Genomic DNA, 19,861 nt, shown 5'->3' with positions numbered 1-19,861 from the left:
GATAATTTTGAAACTCAAAATTATACTCAAACCGCAGCCTACTGAAACTAATTTGGGTTCAGCTGTCATGTCTGTGGTCCATCAGCAAAGAAGCATTGCTGAAAATATAATCAAACTAAATAGACAACTGTGCAATTGTTTTTATTTCTTGCTGTTCATGACCCTAATAAAACAAACCTGGAATCCAGGTTTTAAATACATTTCAGTGCCCAGTGAAACCTGTGATTCAGAGACCCCAAATCAGAAGAAATGCAGTGTTTTTCATTTGATTGCTTCTGAAATGTTGTCATGTTTAAATTTTAATTATGTATATTTATAATATTTTAATTCTTCTGAATTCATATGCCAGCTTTGTCATTAATTTTAATATTAACATTAATCTTTCCCTCCAGTGAGTTGTTAACTCCTGCAACTCTGCCAATTGGACATCTGAAAATCTTGACATTTTGGTTCCTCAAGACTTGGAATATAGTGCACGAGTTTCATAAACTACTTTGTGTGAATACTCGAATGGTGCTTTTGCATCATTTTACAAGCTTGAAATCTCCAGTACCCTTCCATACCCTTCTGATGAAGAAACAAACTCATCTACATCTGGGATGGCCTGAGGGTGAGTAAATTGTCAGCAAGTTTTAATTATTAAGTGCACTTTTCCTTTAATTAAACACAAGACTGTGAGAGATACAACTTGTACATGTGATTTAATTCTGGAAGGCCTGCGGTTTTCTATTACAGTGTAATGAGTTTAATTAAAGACGGGAGTGAAAGGGGCACCCCATTTTTAAGTGACAAAAAGGCTATTTAAATGTTTGTCCAATTTAATTTGACACTCATCCGTAATTTCGCTTTGAGTCTTCTTCTCATTAGCTTTACAGAACTATGGCAAACACAAGGGCACTGTTCCCTCTCCCTCCATTTGTGTTATCTAATTTTCCTCTCATCTCAAACAATCAATTACCTGGCTGAAGTAAGCCCTTAATGCCTTTAGCTGGAAATTGCCTTTGCGCCCATGCAAGCCCAAATAAACCAGATTAGCCAGTGGTGATCGAATTCCATAGGGCCGAGACCCTGACGAGGACAAATTCTCTCATCTGCCAAACTCCTGCAGCATTCAGCTGATAAGTCTTTGTGTACAGCTCATGAACCGTGTCCCTGTTTGTGTTTTTGCTTTGTTTCAGAGAACGGATTTTGGAACCTGGTATTCCGGGGATTTGTTACTGAAGAAGTGAGGACAGATGTGAAGGTGTGTGTGTATAAAATCGAATTCTTCAAGCACTAGTATAACTAATCTTCACCTTTAAATACATGCTTTGAATCAGTCTGAATCTGTATGTATGTGTGTGTGTGTGTGTGTGTGTGTGTTATTTATGTAATAATTTATATTGAATTAAGATATAATTGAGTTGCATGAAAAAAAATGCAGATTTCCATACTGGATCTTTAAAGTGGCAGTTACTAGTGAAGTCTGCAGTCCGGAGTACCTGCAGTCAGAATAACAGTGATTTTAATTGGAGATGACATACACAGTTCGTGTAGAAAACAGAATGTGTCTAACTTGGCAGTCGTTGCAGTCATGTGTCAGTCTGTTTGGTATGCTCAAGAGATGTGGTAGTTAGTACCTGAACATCTGATTGATGAGAGGCACAAACACATCTTGACACAGAAACTCTGCAGTGTAGCTTGGGGACGCACTCAGCCATTTGACTGCTGGACAAATCAGATGTAGGGGTGTAAATATTTGTTCTGACAATTATTCAATTTGATTGTGATTCTTGAAATCAGTCGATCTGATTCAAGTATTTTGTTGGGATTATGTTGTAAACTAACACAAACAGACATGGAAGATTATTGAACCAATAATTTAAATATAAATGCATGTACAGTATAGGGGGATATAGATTATCAAATCAAACAGGGTTATAGAATAATCAATATATTAATGGTGTGTATAACACGTAAGGAATGAGTGAAGGCTAGTTAAAACACATTTCTATGTATATTCTCCAAAAATTCCAGAATATGCATAATAATTCACAGTTTGGGATGGAAATCAACTGTTAATTTGCTTTTAAAATGAGGCAGTTTAAACACAGCAGCATTAACTTTCTCATAATCGATTATTAAATTCACTACATTGAATTTTAATCATCAGATCAATGTATTTTTACAGCCCAAATCAGGTTGATCTGACATGTAATTGTTGCCCTAGTTGCATTTGTTCGGAGAGCATCCTAAATACATTTGAACAGGTGTGCAATGGTACAGCGAATATCCTCTGTGAAAAAGCAAAAAGACCATTTGTGGAAATGTGTATCAGAAAAGATAAAGAGACATGCTGTTAAGGGACACCACTGAAAGATACTTTAATGACACTCAAACTGGGGCAGACAGTGCATTTTGGTTTTAGGAAGTCATTAGTTTAGGAATGGCTTCACATATGATCAAACACGGTCCCGTGTGGGTCGTTGCCTGTATGAGGTGAATGTAACTTTGGTGTGTGTGTAGTGGGCTTTGTGATATTTAATAGCTCTTCTGAGACCATGATAAAGTTTTAATGCATACGTAAAAAGAGCCCTGCCTCTGCTTAATGAGCTAATCCGTTTAATGCTAACTTCACACCCACCAAAGAGTCGCTTGCAGTCTCCCCTCAGACACGAGATGGCGGCAGGACTATAAATAGACCTTTAATAGATTAATGCAGTTTCTGTGATTTGTTATTGAGGTCGGATGCGAGGCTACTAGGACTAGTGACAAATGAAGGTGATTATCAGATTATTGTCCGTTGCTCTTTCTCCGTCTCACTTCCTTCCTTTGTTTTTCTTTTTATCAATTATGAATCTTCAGATCTGCCTTTTTTTGAGTTTCACACCTGTGCCATGTGTGTTTCTCTGCACTTGTCTTGTCATCACTCTGGCTTTAATGATGAGACTTTCACTTTCAAACACACAGACAGGGCCGAACTTGTCAGCCGGCGACTGTGCTACTTTAGTGGCCAAGGGTTCTATGTTCAGATGGGAAGTTAGCACTGTCGCACACACTCATTTGAGCTGTGTTATCCCCTCAGAGACAAACCTGGAACCAATTAGAGCAGGAGGAGCCCATCCACCAGTCCACCAGAGGCACTTTCGGTGTGGAGACTGAGGCAGGTGCTACTGTCGCTCCTCTGGAGAAGTAATCAACAGCACCTCTGTTCTAAGGTGAGATGGGAAGCTTAGGAGAGTGCTGGGTCACACTTGACTGGCGTGTGAAAGAAATGTAAAGGGGTCTCAGAATTCTCCTTTGAGATATTTTTGCACTTGTACTATAAAAACATCCGACAGGTTTCAGAGGACATTTACATATTTGTCTTAAAGGCACAGTAGCAAAAATGGTTTTAAGAGACTGAGAGATGATGCAAAATGGTCAGTTTTTAATTTACTAGTCTTTACTAATATTATAAATAGACTTATAGTGTTAGTAAATTTAACACTTTACAGTAAGTTTACATTTTTTGACATTTGTTAATGCATTAGGATTCATGAGCTTACACTGAATATTTTTACAGCATTTATTAATCTAGTTTAATGCTAATTTATAAATTGGTATTGTTTGCATTTTAATTCATTAATTTGTGCCCATTGATAATACATACATGTCCATTTATACTTGACTTGAAATTTTTAAAATGTATTAGTAGTATAAATCAATTAATTAGTAATTAGTAAAATTAATATTAACCTAGATTCATAAAGGATTTTGTTCATGGTTAGTTAATGATACATAATGCATTCACTAATGTTAAGAAATTGAACTTACTGTAAAGTTACCAAATAAAAAAATGAGTGATATGGCCAATTTAAAGAAGGATAACTGTATAAATATATAGACAGATATAAAAATATAAAATATGAATAAAATAAGAAATTAAATAGATACACTACCGAAGTTTATGGTCGAGATAAAGTTTATGAAAGAAGTCTCTTATGCTCACCAAGGCTGCATTTATTTTATATAATCACAATATCAATATTGTGAAATATTATTGCAATTTAAAATAACTGTGTTCTACTTGAATATACTTTAAAATATAATTTATTCCAGTGATGCAAAGCGGAATTTTCAGCAGCCATTTCTCCAGTATCCAGTGTCACATGATCCTTCAGAATCATTCTAATATACTGATTTGGTGTTCATTAAACATTTCTTATTATTATCAATGTTGAAAACAGTTATGCTACTTACATTAATATATTTGTGGAAATCATGATACATTTTTTCAGGATTCTTTTATGAATAGAAATGTCAAAAGAACAGCACTTCAGTATTTGAAATCGAAATCTTTTGTAATATTATAAATGTCTTTACTGACACTTTTGATCAATACGTCCTTGCTGAATGAAAGTATTAATTTGTTTTTTAAGAAAATCTTACTGATGGCAAACTTTTGAACAGTAGTGTATAAATTACCTTTTGAGTACCAGGAAGCGATAGCGAGAGATCTGATAGACATCCAAAAACACTGCAAAAGATAAATCTTTATTTCTCCCAGATTATAACAGTAAAAAGTTAACAAGTGCAATTACAACTCCGCTGACCTCCACCCACCCACCCACTGACCCTATAATAAAAACAGAGAGAAGTTTAACAGGTGGACGGCCATATCACACTTCAACTGAGGTACCAACCACTATCACAGAACAAGGTGCTAGGCATGTACTACAGATTTACCGTAAGGCAATTTATAACCATTATAACTTATTACTCCAAAATATAACATACCTCTATTCCCTCCACGCGGGGAAAACTATTCGTTTCACCTTAAATAGATAAACAAGATCACAAGTTCTCCTCTATACACAACGCTGTGTGTTATTGCAGGTGAATACTCACAGCCTAACAGTAGCTACTTTTACCTATGTCTAGTTGGTTTCGACTCAATAGGGATAAAAAAGTGATGTCGCTGTATTTCTACACTGAAGTGACCCACAGGCATTTGACTATCAAGATCTACATTCTATGCAGTCAAGTTTCAGGTTCTTACGGTCAATAAATGAACGTTCTTTTTTATTATCTATTGCTTTATGCAGAAATTATTTCCCCGGCCTAAAATTTCAGTAGTAACAAAGTATTCTAAAATGGTGATGTCACTTCTTGGAAACAGAATTAGATCATTCCAAATTTAATTAATTAAATATTTAATTAAGTTTAAATTTTCTGGTCACTTTTCTGGTCACTCCATTGTCTATTGTACTTTAGCAATAGTCAAGTCAAGGTGCTTTCAACATGGCGAATCCACGTAACCCGATGCAAAATCTGCATTGCTAAATATTTTTTTGCCCTCATGATATTTTGCCCGCAAAAGTTCACAGAACAATGGTAAATGTGACCGTGCCTTAACACACTGTATGAAATAATTTTTTTATATTAACTGCAGTTAATGCATGTCTTGTTTGATCCTGTTGGCTCAAATTAAAATCAAAATAATCTGTTTCGCTACTTCAAGAAAAGCCAACCAATAGCTTCAGAGCAGTGCAAACATGACATATACTGTAGATATTTATGGACACAAACTTTTAGCAAAGTCCTATTCCCTGCATCTAAGTCCTAACTTCTGAAATGACAAGGCAAGTTAGTGGGCGTCAAAGACAACAGTCCTTCAACAGCTGTCGAAAAGTAGATCCAGCTGAACAAGCCTCCTCTGATTGGGCAGAGAAACTCATTTGCAGCTGTCAGTCTCAGCATCAGCGTCTTCATGTGGAGAAAATGCCATCCAGCAGAGCTACAGGAGGTAGCCGGCGCAGTCCGTGTCCTAAATGTAGATGGGACCAGCAAAAGATTCTCTGAATATAAAATCTCCATTTCCTGGCTGTTCCTCCTTTGTCATACTAAGTATATCCTTGGGATCAAAGCTGGATATCTAGAGAAATGGAGAGGAGAGCAAGATTAAAATTTAAATAATCTTATTATAAAGATCTTTTTTGTGGCTCATGAAGGCATCAGAGGTTTTATTGAGAGTATTAAATTCATGCAGAATTTTAGAATACAAGTGTGTATTCTCTGTCATTGATGTATGATGATCTTTAAAGGGAAAACAGAATCTCCCAGTGGAACGGATGTGTTGATTAGGCCCTTGTGGATGCTTTACTATAATCAGACAGCAGCTCCGTAGCCATGGGCAAGCCCGAGCACGATTGAGCATTGCATTCACAAACAATCTCAACCTGTTTACACGCTGATCTACATCACTGTACGGAGAGACAGCATCCTTACACTGAAAGATTTTGGATTGCTAATAATGCCTAATACAGAAGTCAGAGTGACACAACGCAGATCTTTCCCAAAACTTTCATAAACAAAATGAATATAATGTATTTTGGGAACCTCAGCTCAATGTTCTTTTCTCTTGCTTAAATACGAGCTGATGTGACACACATCTTGTGAGGGTTCAATACAAGTGACGGCACTTGTCGCATAATGTTGATTGCAACAAAAATGAATTTCATCTGGTCTTTTCTTTTCATCTAAAATCTTGGATAGATTGTGACACTTATGCAAGTGTCCAATCCGTAAATGTTAAAATAGTCACCATGTCAAAAGTATAACCACAAGACAAACAATATGCATATTACCACGATTTTAGTGTGAAAACTCACTTTCTAACCTTTCCTGTGTAAAGTCATCTAATTTTACAATGGCAACATAACCAGTAAAACTCTAAAATTAACCTAAAATAATGAGAACATCTTTATAACATCTCAAATAATACAAACAATTTAATAAGAATAATTTATGTAAGTGCTTTTATAAAATACTTCCATTGTAAGTGTATCACTGTAACCTTGAGTTTTGCTTTATGAAAAAAGAAACCATTTCGGTCTTCGTCAGGTTGTCAAAAACATTCAAACTTGAAAGTCTTTAAATACTGTACATTAACCTGAATAGGTGTGGGCAACAAAAAGGTCAGCTGTTAACCAGTGTAAACACATTGTAGTTTCCAAATACAAATAAGCAAGAAATCAATCAATGAGGACACATTATATACAGTATATATATATATCTCAGCAATATGCCATTCATCATTTAGCATTTTCGTTGTTCATTTATGTTGCTTTTTTCCATTTCCCATAATTATATTGAAAAAAATATTGACCATGACAGTCTTCAAAAACTGCCTTTGTGTTTCTTGGAAGAAGTCATGTGGGTTTGTAATTAATAATAACAAATATATTATGAATGTTGTTGGTTCCTTGGATTTGTTAGTTGGTTTGGATAAAAGCTAAATGCGTAAATGTAACAAAATGTTCTCTCTGGAAGTGTTGCTTAGTTAATGTCCATCTTGGCAGAGCCTGAGCGCACACTTGACTGCTGGTACACTTGACTTGAGTTACTTAAAAAGAGCATAAACATTTGGATCCCACTGCCATTTGAGTGAGACTTGTGAGTCTCATAAATGGAAATGTCAGATAAAGACAGAACATACAAACTAATCCTGTTTGTAATGATGAATGCCTGACTCCATTCGACTGCTGATCCTTGCACTCCTCTGGACGTGGTCAGATTTAAAAAAATTCAGTCTTGGCAAAAGTTTTGGGAATGTCCAAAGCTTTGGCCTACTTTAGAGAAGGGGCTGTCTGCACAGAGCGCCATGCTCATTTATAATGCATTACAGAACGCTTTTAAGCAATGTAGGCCAGGAGTGCAGACAGGTTTGTTGGTCTTGGAACACGCCTCTGAGGAACACACCACTGTTCATGCAGTTGAAATGTCACACACAGGTCTTCCCCCTAACTCATCCTGGAAAATACTCAAAATGGAGCACTCCAGATTTATTCACCCCCTCTCCACCAAAAGAAAAAAACTGAATGGTAATTGAGAATAGTATTTATTTAAGAAGTTTTCAACAAAAGGGTTTTTATGATTTTTTTGTGTTCTGCCAACATTTTCATTAAATGCCTGTTGAAGACATTATTAAATGCTTATTAAACCATTATGATGATATTAAATGTAATTATATATATACACAAACACACACATACATATATACAGTGGGTACGGAAAGTATTCAGACCCCCTTAAATTTGTCACTCTTTGTTATATTGCAGCCATTTGCTAAAATCATTTAAGTTAATTTTTTCTCTCATTAATGTACACACAGCACCCCATATTGACAGAAAAACACAGAATTGTTGACATTTTTGCAGATTTATTAAAAAAGAAAAACTGAAATATCACATGGTCCTAAGTATTCAGACCCTTTGCTGTGACACTCATATATTTAACTCAGGTGCTGTCCATTTCTTCTGATCATCCTTGAGATGGTTCTACACCTTCATTTGAGTCCAGCTGTGTTTGATTATACTGATTGGACTTGATTAGGAAAGCCACACACCTGTCTATATAAGACCTTACAGCTCACAGTGCATGTCAGAGCAAATGAGAATCATGAGGTCAAAGGAACTGCCTGAAGAGCTCAGAGACAGAATTGTGGCAAAGCACAGATCTGGCCAAGGTTACAAAAAAATTTCTGCTGCACTTAAGGTTCCCAAGAGCACAGTGGCCTCCATTCCTTAAATGGAAGACGTTTGGGACAACCAGAACCCTTCCTAGAGCTGGCCATCCGGCCAAACTGAGCTATCGCGAGAGAAGAGCCTTGGTGAGAGAGGTAAAGAAGAACCCAAAGATCACTGTGGCTGAACTCCAGAGATGCAGTCGGGAGATGGGAGAAAGTTGTAGAAAGTCAACCACCACTGCAGCCCTCCACCAGGCGGGGATTTATGGCAGAGTGGCCCGACGGAAGCCTCTCCTCAGTGCAAGACACATGAAAAAACACCTGAAGGACTCCAAGATGGTGAGAAATAAGATTATCTGGTCTGATGAGACCAAGATAGAACTTTTTGGCCTTAATTCTAAGCGGTATGTGTGGAGAAAACCAGGCACTGCTCATCACCTGTCCAATACAGTCCCAACAGTGAAGCATGGTGGTGGCAGCATCATGCTGGGGGGGTGTTTTTCAGCTGCAGGGACAGGACGACTGGTTGCAATCGAGGGAAAGATAAATGCGGCACAAAGAGTGAAAAATTTAAGGGGGTCTGAATACTTTCCGTACCCACTGTGTGTATATATATATATATATATATATTATTTTCTACTTTACTAAAAGAATATTTGCAACAAGCCTCAAATTATACAGCTATAATGCTGCTTGCAGCTCCATTATGGATTGATGTGGTTTTCCACTCATTCTTACGGCTTCTACGAAGACATGAGGTCAAAACCTCATCTATGTTAGCCAATAATATCAGGAGAAGAGTAAGCTGCAAGGCATAAAAATGGATATCAACGAAATCAATGAATATAAAATATTCATTAGCCTCAAATTTCTCTCGCACTGGCCTCAGGTCAGCGAGCCACCATTATTGTTTAGTCCTGTGATAGTAATAGTAAAAAATAGTTTTTTAAAAGTTAATCTGAAAGGCAGACAGAAGCAGCTGATTATGTCTACAGATGTGAAAGAAAGACAGATCTTCTAAACTAAACACAAGGTCTTAATCCAAACCAAACCCTGTGCGTATGAGAGCCGAGACAATGGTGAGTCACTTCATACTGAGATATTTACACAAGATGAGCACAGCCCTCTGTGTGCAATAGAAATATCAACTTCCCCCACTGGGCCTGCCTCCACTCCACAACCCCTGAGAGATGATTGTTTTGGGAAATGAGGCAGAGGCGTTCTGATGGGAAGTGCTCCAAGTTGGTGACATTCAAATGAAAATATCAGTTTTCTGCAAATATAATCCTTACAGAGAGAAATAGCAAAATTAATATGTTTGAATTTCAGAAGACTATGGCTCTCAGTATCAAAGGCAAATTGACTGGTGATTTTAAAGCAATGCTTGCTGTTACACTCCATTACATAATGAAAAGTAGTGTTGGCTTTGCATAGTGTCAAATTCTTAGCCTTTTATGCTTTTTAATTGGCTTAAAGGCTTGTGTTTAAAGTAGAAATGCAGGCTCTAGCTCCTAACATAGCTTACCGCCTCATTATTCTTATTAAATGTCTGTTGAAGACGTAATGATGCATTTCCCATAACCCAACAATTGTCTGTAAGTTCATTATAGCCTTTAGGGTATTCAAAATATTCCCATTTTTTCTTAATTTAATAAAAAAAAAAACCCTGGGTCTGCCAACATAATACCAATGCCATCTGGAACCATGATTAGAAAACTCCAAAACGGACAAGCAATACAATCAGGAAAGCTACGGGAAATCACTATCTTCACTCACCACTGGTTGGGAAATTGTTTAATTATTATCAGATGGATTATCTCTTATGCGATTCTGTGAAAAATTACATTTTATTCAGTGATGCTATTTAGTTTGCTGCCAACGATAGTCCAGAGCCTGCAGGTACTGTTGACTGTAAAGCTCAACATCAGCCCGTGTAGGGCAAGTGTTTTTCATTTGGCGTAGCCAGCGGGATATTCGGTTACTGTCTTCTCTTACTATCAGAATTAATCTGACCCCTCAGAATCACATTCTGTCACAATCTGTGACATTAATGACTAAGTCATAGTATTACACTATTATCAAAGTTGATGACCACTTGTATTAGATTCCTGTAGACTGTTATTGCTGCCTATGAACCCCAATGCAATGTTTGTATTTCTGTTGATGATTTTCTGTTTTTGTTTATACAATAGAAGTCAGTGTTGTCCAAAACTACACTGGACCCCACTGACATAATTGTATGGTCAAAACAAAAAACACAACACAACACAACACACTAAAAGAAGATATTAAAAATGTGTTAGTGTTCAACAAAAAAAGAAACGCATAGAGAGAACATCAAAGAAATTTAATTAAATTTGCGAGTAAAAAAAACCTGATTTAAAGAAACAACTTAAAAAAAAATTTGAATTACACATTGAAAAATGTTCTGCTGCTGATTTGCAAAAAAAGAAAAGGCCTAAAATGACCTAAATTAAAAAATATGAATACAAATTTTCCATAATATAAATTTTTTCACAAAATAAGAATGAAGTGTTTTTTTTTTTTTTTTAAATATATACATGTATTATAATTAATGCACTTACCAAAAATCAAAATAACAAACTTTCAAAGTCAAACGTCAAAAGTTTCGGTTTAAATAACAAAAAGATATGACAAATGACAATGTATAATTTTACTTACAATCTGGAAAGGAGTGGAAAAAAGTGGAAATCAGGATTAGGAATAAAATGTTATCATCAGAATCATCTATACATGCGAAAATTGGCAGAGAATAAAAAAAAACAGTTCTAACCGAGTTTAGAGTAAGATAGGAATCTTGTCTTTGTGGCAATTTTGTGATTAAAGAATAATACAAGACTTCTTAAACTTACAAATGGTGGTCAAAGGCAAAAATGCTACTAAATGCATATATTTTGTGAGAAAGTGTGCCGTGCTAGAGAAAAACGGGCACTTTTTTGAAACCAGAACCCCAAAATTAGTAAGAAACAAGTATTGTATTCCATACATCAAATATGATGCAGGCCAGTGTTATTTTAATATATTTGCACCCCTAGTTTCATTAAAAATAAAAAATAGAAGCTTTGTCCTTACATGATAAGTACCAGAAATATCTTGGGGGACCTTTAAATATGATCTTGATTCAAAATGGTTGAGAACCACTGCTTTAATAGTTGTGGTTCAATGGGCTAATTTTCTGCTTCAAAACCAGAGGGATGTAAATTTCAGCTTAGATTGGGAAAAAATGCATCTAGACTCCAGCTAAATTCAATATTACACAAATTGGGGTTTAGAGATAATCCTTAAGTGTGCCTGCAAATACAAAGTAATGACATTTGGACCTTTTTGAAACTCCTTTTTGAAAATAATCATTCAAAAAGAGTTGACTAGCTGGAAGAGAATCTTGACACAGTAGACCGTCTAAAGGAGGGCAGAGGGAGGCTTTAACTTCTAAATTATCTCCTGCCAACAGTATGCAGGTGCAGGACTTTAATTAGCAACACCTGCACAACACACACATGAAGATCGACCAGGCGGAAGTGGGCAGAGAAAATCACACTATTTCACTCGCATATTAAATCACATTTTGGGCTTTTATTTTAGCGCTGTTGAGATTGCTATCCACTTTTAAAGCGATCATTGTCCTGTCATTTGTAGTACAAGTTCAAGGTGTTGATTAAAGCACACATTAGCACAGCGATCGTGAAAGCAGCCATGAGAAAAGCTGTGAAGTGAAGTGAAGTGTTTCAAATGCTTTGATGTGAATTACATCTCAAGTATGCAATATTCAATTAACCTTATCCTTCGAAATTCACTTGGAGTCGAAAAGCCAGACGAACTTATTGCACTCGTGCATCCATCTGTCTTACTTCTGAGCTGCAAGAGCTCTATTTCTCCAGCATCTTCAAAGTGCGGGACGCATCTTCATCATATTACACGCTAGATTCCACTCGCCTGCCTCCAGACGTTCCGCTCTCAGATGACAGGACAGGTGTGGAAGGGGAGGGGCGAGAATGAGAGAATGGAAAGCTCATTGGCTCGTTTTAGAGTTCAGTTTGCATTTCAAAATGACTGGCCAAAAAAAAAACCTCTAGATATGGACATGCACTGTAATTTTTTCCGGCTTTTATGTTTCTTGTCTGTCAGATTGTGCAATCTGATCTGGGTAAAATGCTAAGACAGACATCAATGATATTTTTTCTCAGACTGTATGATATACACACAGGGGCGGATTTAGTGAATTGGGGGCCCAAGGCAAAATATAGGAATGGGGTCCTATACATTTGCACACATTTTCCTAGATCAACCTTGAGGTTCCCTTTTTGTTGTGATGCTTGCTGCTGCAAAATGGTGCCCCATAGTTGTGTCCAATGTTTCTACATTTTTCATGTACATGTTATAATGGCTTTCTTTCATGTTGTAGACCACGAAATGGCAACTGATTTACAGTTAAGATGCAGGTTTTCACAAAAACAAAATAAATTATAAAATGATAAACAATTGAGCGTTTAAACCAGGGGTGAGTCAGAAGTATAAATTATTATATTAATTTAAAAGAGTTATGTGGGTGTATTTTCGCATTGATCTGAACAAAAACTACAGACTGGATTATTGAAAATGAACATTCATTCTCTGCCAGTAGGTGGCGCTTTTGGAACGTCAGAAATATAGAATGAGAAAAGAGTGAAAAATTATAGCCTATATTGACGAGGAAAGTCCACTGATGAGTTACCAGCGTAAGCCTGTGTGCAAAGGCTGTCTAATTCTAAACTTTAAAATACATTTATTTTTAGTTATTTTAACTGCAAATTTAAACAAAACTGAAAAAATAATGAAAAGGCAATTATACATTTACACACCTAAGGATTATATCAAGTAGATATTGGTTGCATTTCATAAATGATTAAGCGGCATTTAAAACAATTATAAACATAATACACAATACAGTTCAAAAATTTGGGGTCAGTAATTTTTTTTAAAGCAATTAAATTCATTTTTATTCATCGAGGATGGATTAAATTCATCAAGAGAGAGGTTAAAAACATAATGTTACAAAAGATTTCTATTAAATAAATGCTGTTCTTTTAAACTGTCTAAACAAGACATCCTAAATAATTATTAAAGAGATGGTTCTCTGAAAAATAACAAAATTCAAAAAGTCACTTTCTTCTGCTGAACACAAAAGAAGATATTTTGAAGAATGTTGTTAATCAAATGACGGTAGCCATTGATTTCCACAGTATTTTTTTTACCATACAGTGGAAGTCAATGGTTACTGTCAACTGTTTGGTTGCCAACATTCTTCAAAATATTTTTTTTTACTTGAGTAAATGATGACAGAATTTTCATTTTTGGTTGAATTACCCCTGTAGCACAAGTGTTTTTAACATTGATAAAATAATAAGAGATGTTATGACTACTGAAAATTCAGCTTTGCCTTCACAGGAATAAATTATATTTTAAAATATATCAAATTTGGACAAAGGCAACTCGTTTGTCATTGGAGATCATAGTGAGAGTGCTGATAGTGTTATACAGTATGACAAAAAATGTTTTTACAATATTGAGTGGGCAAAGGCGTTGTTTGGCAGGGGTTTGAGTTGGATGCCAAGGGTCGTCGTGTCAAGGTCATGTCAGGCAACAGTGGGCGACAGATGCAACATATGGCAGAGCAAATGCTACCTCATACTGAGCCAGATTAGCCATCAGAGACTCATGTGGCCAACACCTGCAGTTAGTAGAAGTTTTCCCTTTAGTCTCATCTGAAACAATTTCTGTGGTGTCTTGAATAGTTCCTCTGCTTGAGCCAAGAATTTGCAGGCTTTTAAAAGGTCAGCTCTACACCATTCTTTTATTATCCATGTATGCTCAGCTGGTGAATTCTGTCTTTTAAGTGTATCCTGGTGTCTGTCAGACATCAGTCTATTTGAGAATCACCTTTCCTCACTGTGAACTAGGAATATCTACCAGATGTTGAGACATCTGCTACACAGGTTTTACACATTTCCTCCTACGTGAAGTACAGAGATCACATGCGAACAAACGAGGTAATGCAGAAATGACATGAATTTAGTCAGACTCATTGTCCATTCACATTCATTAGTTTGGTTGATGTGCCTGAAGACTGGTTCACATATAACTTTGAATTCTTGAGCTCTTTAAAGCAGGATGGATTGGCTGACAATGTTTTTATCATTCAGTGAGGTTCAGTGAACAGTGAGGTTCATGAAATAACAATGAAAAATATTTTGCAGCATTTATTCTAGGTTAATACTAATTTATAAAAAAGTTTTGGTTACACTTTATTTAAAGATGTCCTTGTTCAATTGTTATTACACAATTAAGTACTGAGTAATATTAATATCTAATTAAAGTGATAGTATTAGAACTACAGATTGATTTAGGGGTAGTTGCATGTAATTTTTCACAATTTGCTGTTTTGTCAGTAATAAGTGTGGAACAAGGACACTGTAAGAAAGTTGTTAATTGCTAATTCGTGTTTTTTTCTTAATACAAACAATTAATACAATGTTAATTTTTACAAATTACAAAAATATGTGTAGAATTTTTTTTAGATGTATGCTTATATTATTAACATTTTTCATTCATTGTACATGTGTTTATGCTTTTTGATATATTTTTGGGGGGCAGTTATTTAAATTGTTTAATTAATACAGGATTAATAATTAAACGGGCTGAAACAAGTTAGAAAAACCTGTATGCTTATATATTATAACTGTAAGGTTTTGGACACGTTCATGCTAGTTATTCTTGCTTTGGTTAACGTTTATGTTTTTGGCAGGAGTACCACACAAATCACGATCAATTAGAAATCAATTAGTGTTATGCTACAGTGACTCTCTGCACATAACATAAGCATCCTGGGTGTTTAGTTATTTGGGAGCTCTCCTTTATCCCTGTTGGTTGACTCACCAGGCTGTTGAGGTCTGGAAGGTCAAGAGCGTAGGGCTCTGTGCTTCGCCTCTCAAACTGTGCCGTGCATGGTGGTGGTGACTCAGGCCTGATCCCATGTTGTGTTCACCCTCCTGAGCCATGCTGTGCCACTGACTCCTGGCCTGTTTGAGCCACCGTCCTCCCAGCCCCCATTTCTCCAGATAGACCCGGCACAATTCATAGTTCATAGCCGAGTAGTACAGGAAGTCCAAAGCCAGGAGGACCATGACGAAAAAGCCGTAAATCCACACACCGATGAGGGCGGTGTAGTTACTAAAGTGAAAGAAAGGATAATGATGGAAGTTAGTGACGCTGCTTATGCTCTACAAGGAATCAAAATATCATTACAAGGAAGAATGTGCCTGATTTTCTCTCCATTTAATTCAACCGATGCAAAGAAAAGAGAGGTCAGTGCCCATGCAGTGGCAGTAAAGTGCTGTAATTGCTTTCCACTGGCCTTTCTGATTGCTTTGGCAGGATAGTGTGCAGGTTGGGCAGACGCTGTACAGCTACCCAGTGGTCTGGGATTCTACAGAGGGATCAATTCGATCTTGAGCGGTGAAATAACATTTTCATGCTTGACCAGAGTCAGTGCATGGTGATATACTGGCTTTTATGCCACTGCTTCCTTGTTTATGTCCCATCGCGGAGCTGAAGATTAATTGATTTGTTTTGGATTAGTACTATGATGTTTCTCACAGAGATGCTTGATTGAAACAACAGGGCTTGGTTTTTCATGCATACACCTGAGGCTGTGACAGAGTGAGATATTGCAGTATGCGGAGATCTTTTGTGAAGGCTTAATGTCAGAGGAATTCTTTCATCATCGGAACAGACAATTTGATCTGGATGCGCGGTTCACTTGGGAATAATGATTAGGAACTTGCACACACAGCAGGCATCAACAGAGATGTTTCGGAAACTGCTGATGCAGGCAGCAACAATACAATCATACATCACTTTTGTTTTTATCAAGATATTATGCTGATATTTTCAAATCCTTTTTAATGCATTTATGTCACTTCCTACAGATGGGCTAAAATATTCAAGATTAGGAGGTAATTGAAAAAATCAATTCATGTCACTTGATATTTACAAAATATTTTACAAAAATGTATGTAGTAGAACAAAAGTAATGTACATATTACATTAACAACTTATGAACACACACACAGAAATTATTTTAATGATATAAGTGTTATAGAGTTATAAAAAAATATTTGATTGAAACCATAGTTTTTAACTTAATGAATTAAAAAATAATTAACAATGAATATGCATTTGTCTTATTTTGATGTTATCTCACCTTCTATTAATATAATATTATATTTCCATTATATTCATGGTTTATATTCATATGCTATAATAATACAAAGTATTTCACTTTTTCTTTTACTTTTTTCTTTTACTTCAATACAAAGCAAATACTTTTTTATTTACAAGTTTGCAAAATAGTTTTTACAGTGCATATCTCTCTCTCTATATATATGTATATTAGAATTATATAATGGTTAAAGAATAATAAAAATGATTTTATTGAGACCATAGTTTTTAACTTGAATTAAAGATGAATCTGTTTTGTGAAAAATATAAGTTATCTCTCCTTCTATATGATATTCATATGATTTATATTCATATTCTTTACTTAATACTAAAAGGAAAATATTTTAATTAATATTTACTTAATAATATACTTAAGAATTTCTTTGCACTTTTTTCTTGTCTATTTGGTCAATTATTGAATATTGGAAATGTTTTATAATATCACACATTTTTCTCACACAGTATAAATGGGTCTTTATATATAAAAATAAATAGCTGCCTTTATATTTTAGGTAGTGGGTCATCATATTTGCAGGTCCTTGACATCAAAAAGTTTGGAAACCCCTGATTTAATGAAAAATGTCTTAAATGAACCTGCATTTAACCTGTTCTGTCAGATATTTCTGTGTCTTTTGCATGCAAGTGGTTTTGTATCTGCTGCATTATGCATTTTGAACCGTGTTTGCATATATCTGAGGATGGCAGGCAAAATCAGGCGAGTCCATCTGATTGTCACATTTTTCTAACCTCCCTCTCAGTCAGCTGGAGGGATAAACAAGCCGTGATGATATTCAGAAGAAAGGCGTCACTCTACTGATCTCTGGTCTGGCTCACTGCACCAGAGACCGGGAGTCAGTTTCAGACTTCGTTATTTTAACAGCCTGTGGGAAAATCTGAACGGCGCTGCTAACCTGTGGTCATTACAGCACAGGAAGGGCTTTCACAGCGTACGGGTCAGAACCCTGTCAGATGAAGTTTTAGTCGAAAGCAGACTGGCTGTGGTAGGGTTTGGATGGATGGACCAGCTACAAATGAATATGCAGGAAGGATTAATCAAGGCCCATTTTTAGAAGTGTGTGCTGAGGGCAGAGGGCAGATTACACTGTCTAATTGTGATCTCTTACCAATGAATAAAATAAAAAGTACCAGAGAAAGTGTGAATGAGAAATGTTCAGAGAATCTCAGATTATCACTAGCAGCATCAGAGGTTGTTTGTCATATGAAGCAATTAATGTCATTAATATATTAGGTCAAACTTAACATGTACTTATTATTTCAACAATTTCACAACTTTAGTATATTAATTAAATATGTTAAATGCAGTATTTTTCTTTCTTTTTTAATTAGAAGGATTCTAATTCTAATATATTATTAGATAATAATCTAGAATGATCATGATTATTTTGTTTTATAGAAGCCATTAAAGATGAATCTGCATTTTTCTTTGTGAATAATATGCTTATTTTGTAAGTTATCTCTCCTGTATGATATGAATATGTTTTACAATCATGTTATACTTAATAGAAAGTAAGTATTTTCCAGAAAATACGTTCATAATTTATTTTAAAATATCCTTTTAATTGCCAATATTTTTTCATGTCATATTTATTAATTTTAGTCAGCTTTACTCAAATGGCATCTAATATTAGCTGGTAAATTGAACCAAATAATCATACATTTTATAAATTAATTTAAACAAGTATTAGTATTTAATAAAATATGAACACTCCTGAATTTATTTATTATTTTAAAATTCTTTCTCATTATATTTTGTCAACAGTATATTTGAAATGTATTTATTTATTTGTATTGTTATTTATTTTATACATTTGATTCATTTTATCCTTAGTTATGATCAAAATAAAAATAATTTAAATAATTTTGTTTACAACACTGTCAGCTCTTCAAGGAAAATTTAGATAGGGGTGCACCATTTAAAAAAAAAAAATTGTGGACCCTCATGCTGGGTGTGGGAAATTGGTTCAGAGCTCAACAAAAGCAAGGTGCATGTTAGCAAAATACTTTTATTTCCGAACAATTACTCACTTGTGAGCAAAGCCATCTGAGTTGGTGGTGAGGTTGAGCTGCATCACACTCTGAAATTCAGTTTCGTTGCAGCAATACTTGAAGGCCGTGTTGTTATGGTGACAGCAGAATATGTAGGTCTTGTTGTCCGAGAGGCGAGGGCAGTGGAAACCAAAGTGATAGCGCCCCTTGTGGTCGGAGTAAGGCTCACACACTCTGAAGTGTGCAGAGAGAGCTGCAGAGAGAGAAAACATGAGGATGAGGGAATAAAGCAAGTCATTCATGGGTCGATAGAGCTGAGTGATTTCAAACAGCTCTTGATCTGATTCAAGGCGGGATGAATGACTTCTGATATGTGCTACATAGAGATTATTGGGGTGGAACAGAGGGAGAGAGTTACAGATCAGATCTTTCATGCCTTCAGTAATTAGAGCTCTGGCTGCTAAACGCTGCCAGATTCATTTAATACGTCATGTGGCACATTTCAACTCCAGAAACACATGAGAGTGAGAGTTTCTAATATCATAAGTGACATAACAAACATGTTCGTCTCGCTCCAACTCTCAACTCATGAACTAACTCACCGTCAAACAATCCTGGCAGCAGTAATTTCTCAGGTAATGAAGTTTGCAGAATCTCGGAAACATTCCAATGAATGAGCAAGTATCTGGGCCATTCCTATTTTTTTCTATGAAAAATTCTGTGCTCATCAGCAGTGTCCATTGACTTGCTTCTAAAGTGCACCTGCTCATCTCCAAAGCTTCATACTGAGCTTTACGGAAAAGAAGAAAGCACTGTGCTGTCATTTGCATATAGATGAGAGCTGTCTGGGAATGCACTATTGGTAAGTGGAATGGACAGGAACACTGGAGTTGGATCTCAGTGAATTTGATGGACCTCGCTGTCCGTTTTTACAGTATTAATATTTGTGCCAGAGGCGATGTTGCTCTGAACTGTACACCTAAGTGTCAGTACTGTTGTGGGAGAAATTGCGGAAATTTTATGCACTGAAATATATATATATATATATATATATATATATATATATATATATCTCTGTATATATATAAT

At 35.7% G+C, this 19,861-nt stretch overlaps 1 protein-coding gene and 1 long non-coding RNA gene across 4 annotated transcripts in view; one reads left to right on the top strand and one right to left on the bottom strand.

Moving 5' to 3' along the window:
- The first annotated feature begins 1,180 nt into the window (after positions 1-1,180).
- The window catches only part of LOC107583942 (uncharacterized), a 25,191-nt gene continuing 6,510 nt past the window's right edge, over positions 1,181-19,861 (top strand). The window contains exons 1-2 of the long non-coding RNA XR_001609090.1: positions 1,181-1,243; positions 3,065-3,197. This is a non-coding gene — a long non-coding RNA (uncharacterized lncRNA). The remainder of the gene's footprint in view (positions 1,244-3,064; positions 3,198-19,861) is intronic.
- The window catches only part of LOC107583751 (uncharacterized protein KIAA1644 homolog), a 31,435-nt gene continuing 16,763 nt past the window's right edge, over positions 5,190-19,861 (bottom strand). For 2 of the 3 annotated variants that reach the window (XM_016270166.1, XM_016270087.1), the window contains exons 3-4: positions 18,812-19,025; positions 15,418-15,715 (exon numbers count right to left, since the gene is read on the bottom strand). In XM_016270166.1, coding sequence (XP_016125652.1) covers positions 15,418-15,715; positions 18,812-19,025 — 512 coding nt within the window. Of the gene's footprint in view, positions 5,897-15,417; positions 15,716-18,811; positions 19,026-19,861 lie in introns of those variants that run through there. The other variant, XM_016270237.1, reaches the window with a different exon arrangement.

The sequence above is a fragment of the Sinocyclocheilus grahami genome, unplaced genomic scaffold (assembly GCF_001515645.1).
Source record: "Sinocyclocheilus grahami isolate Dianchi unplaced genomic scaffold, SAMN03320097.WGS_v1.1 scaffold1.1, whole genome shotgun sequence".
Lineage (NCBI taxonomy): Eukaryota > Metazoa > Chordata > Actinopteri > Cypriniformes > Cyprinidae > Sinocyclocheilus > Sinocyclocheilus grahami.
The sequence above is the reverse complement of the archived record's forward strand: the minus strand, read 5'-3'. Positions and strand labels throughout refer to the sequence as shown.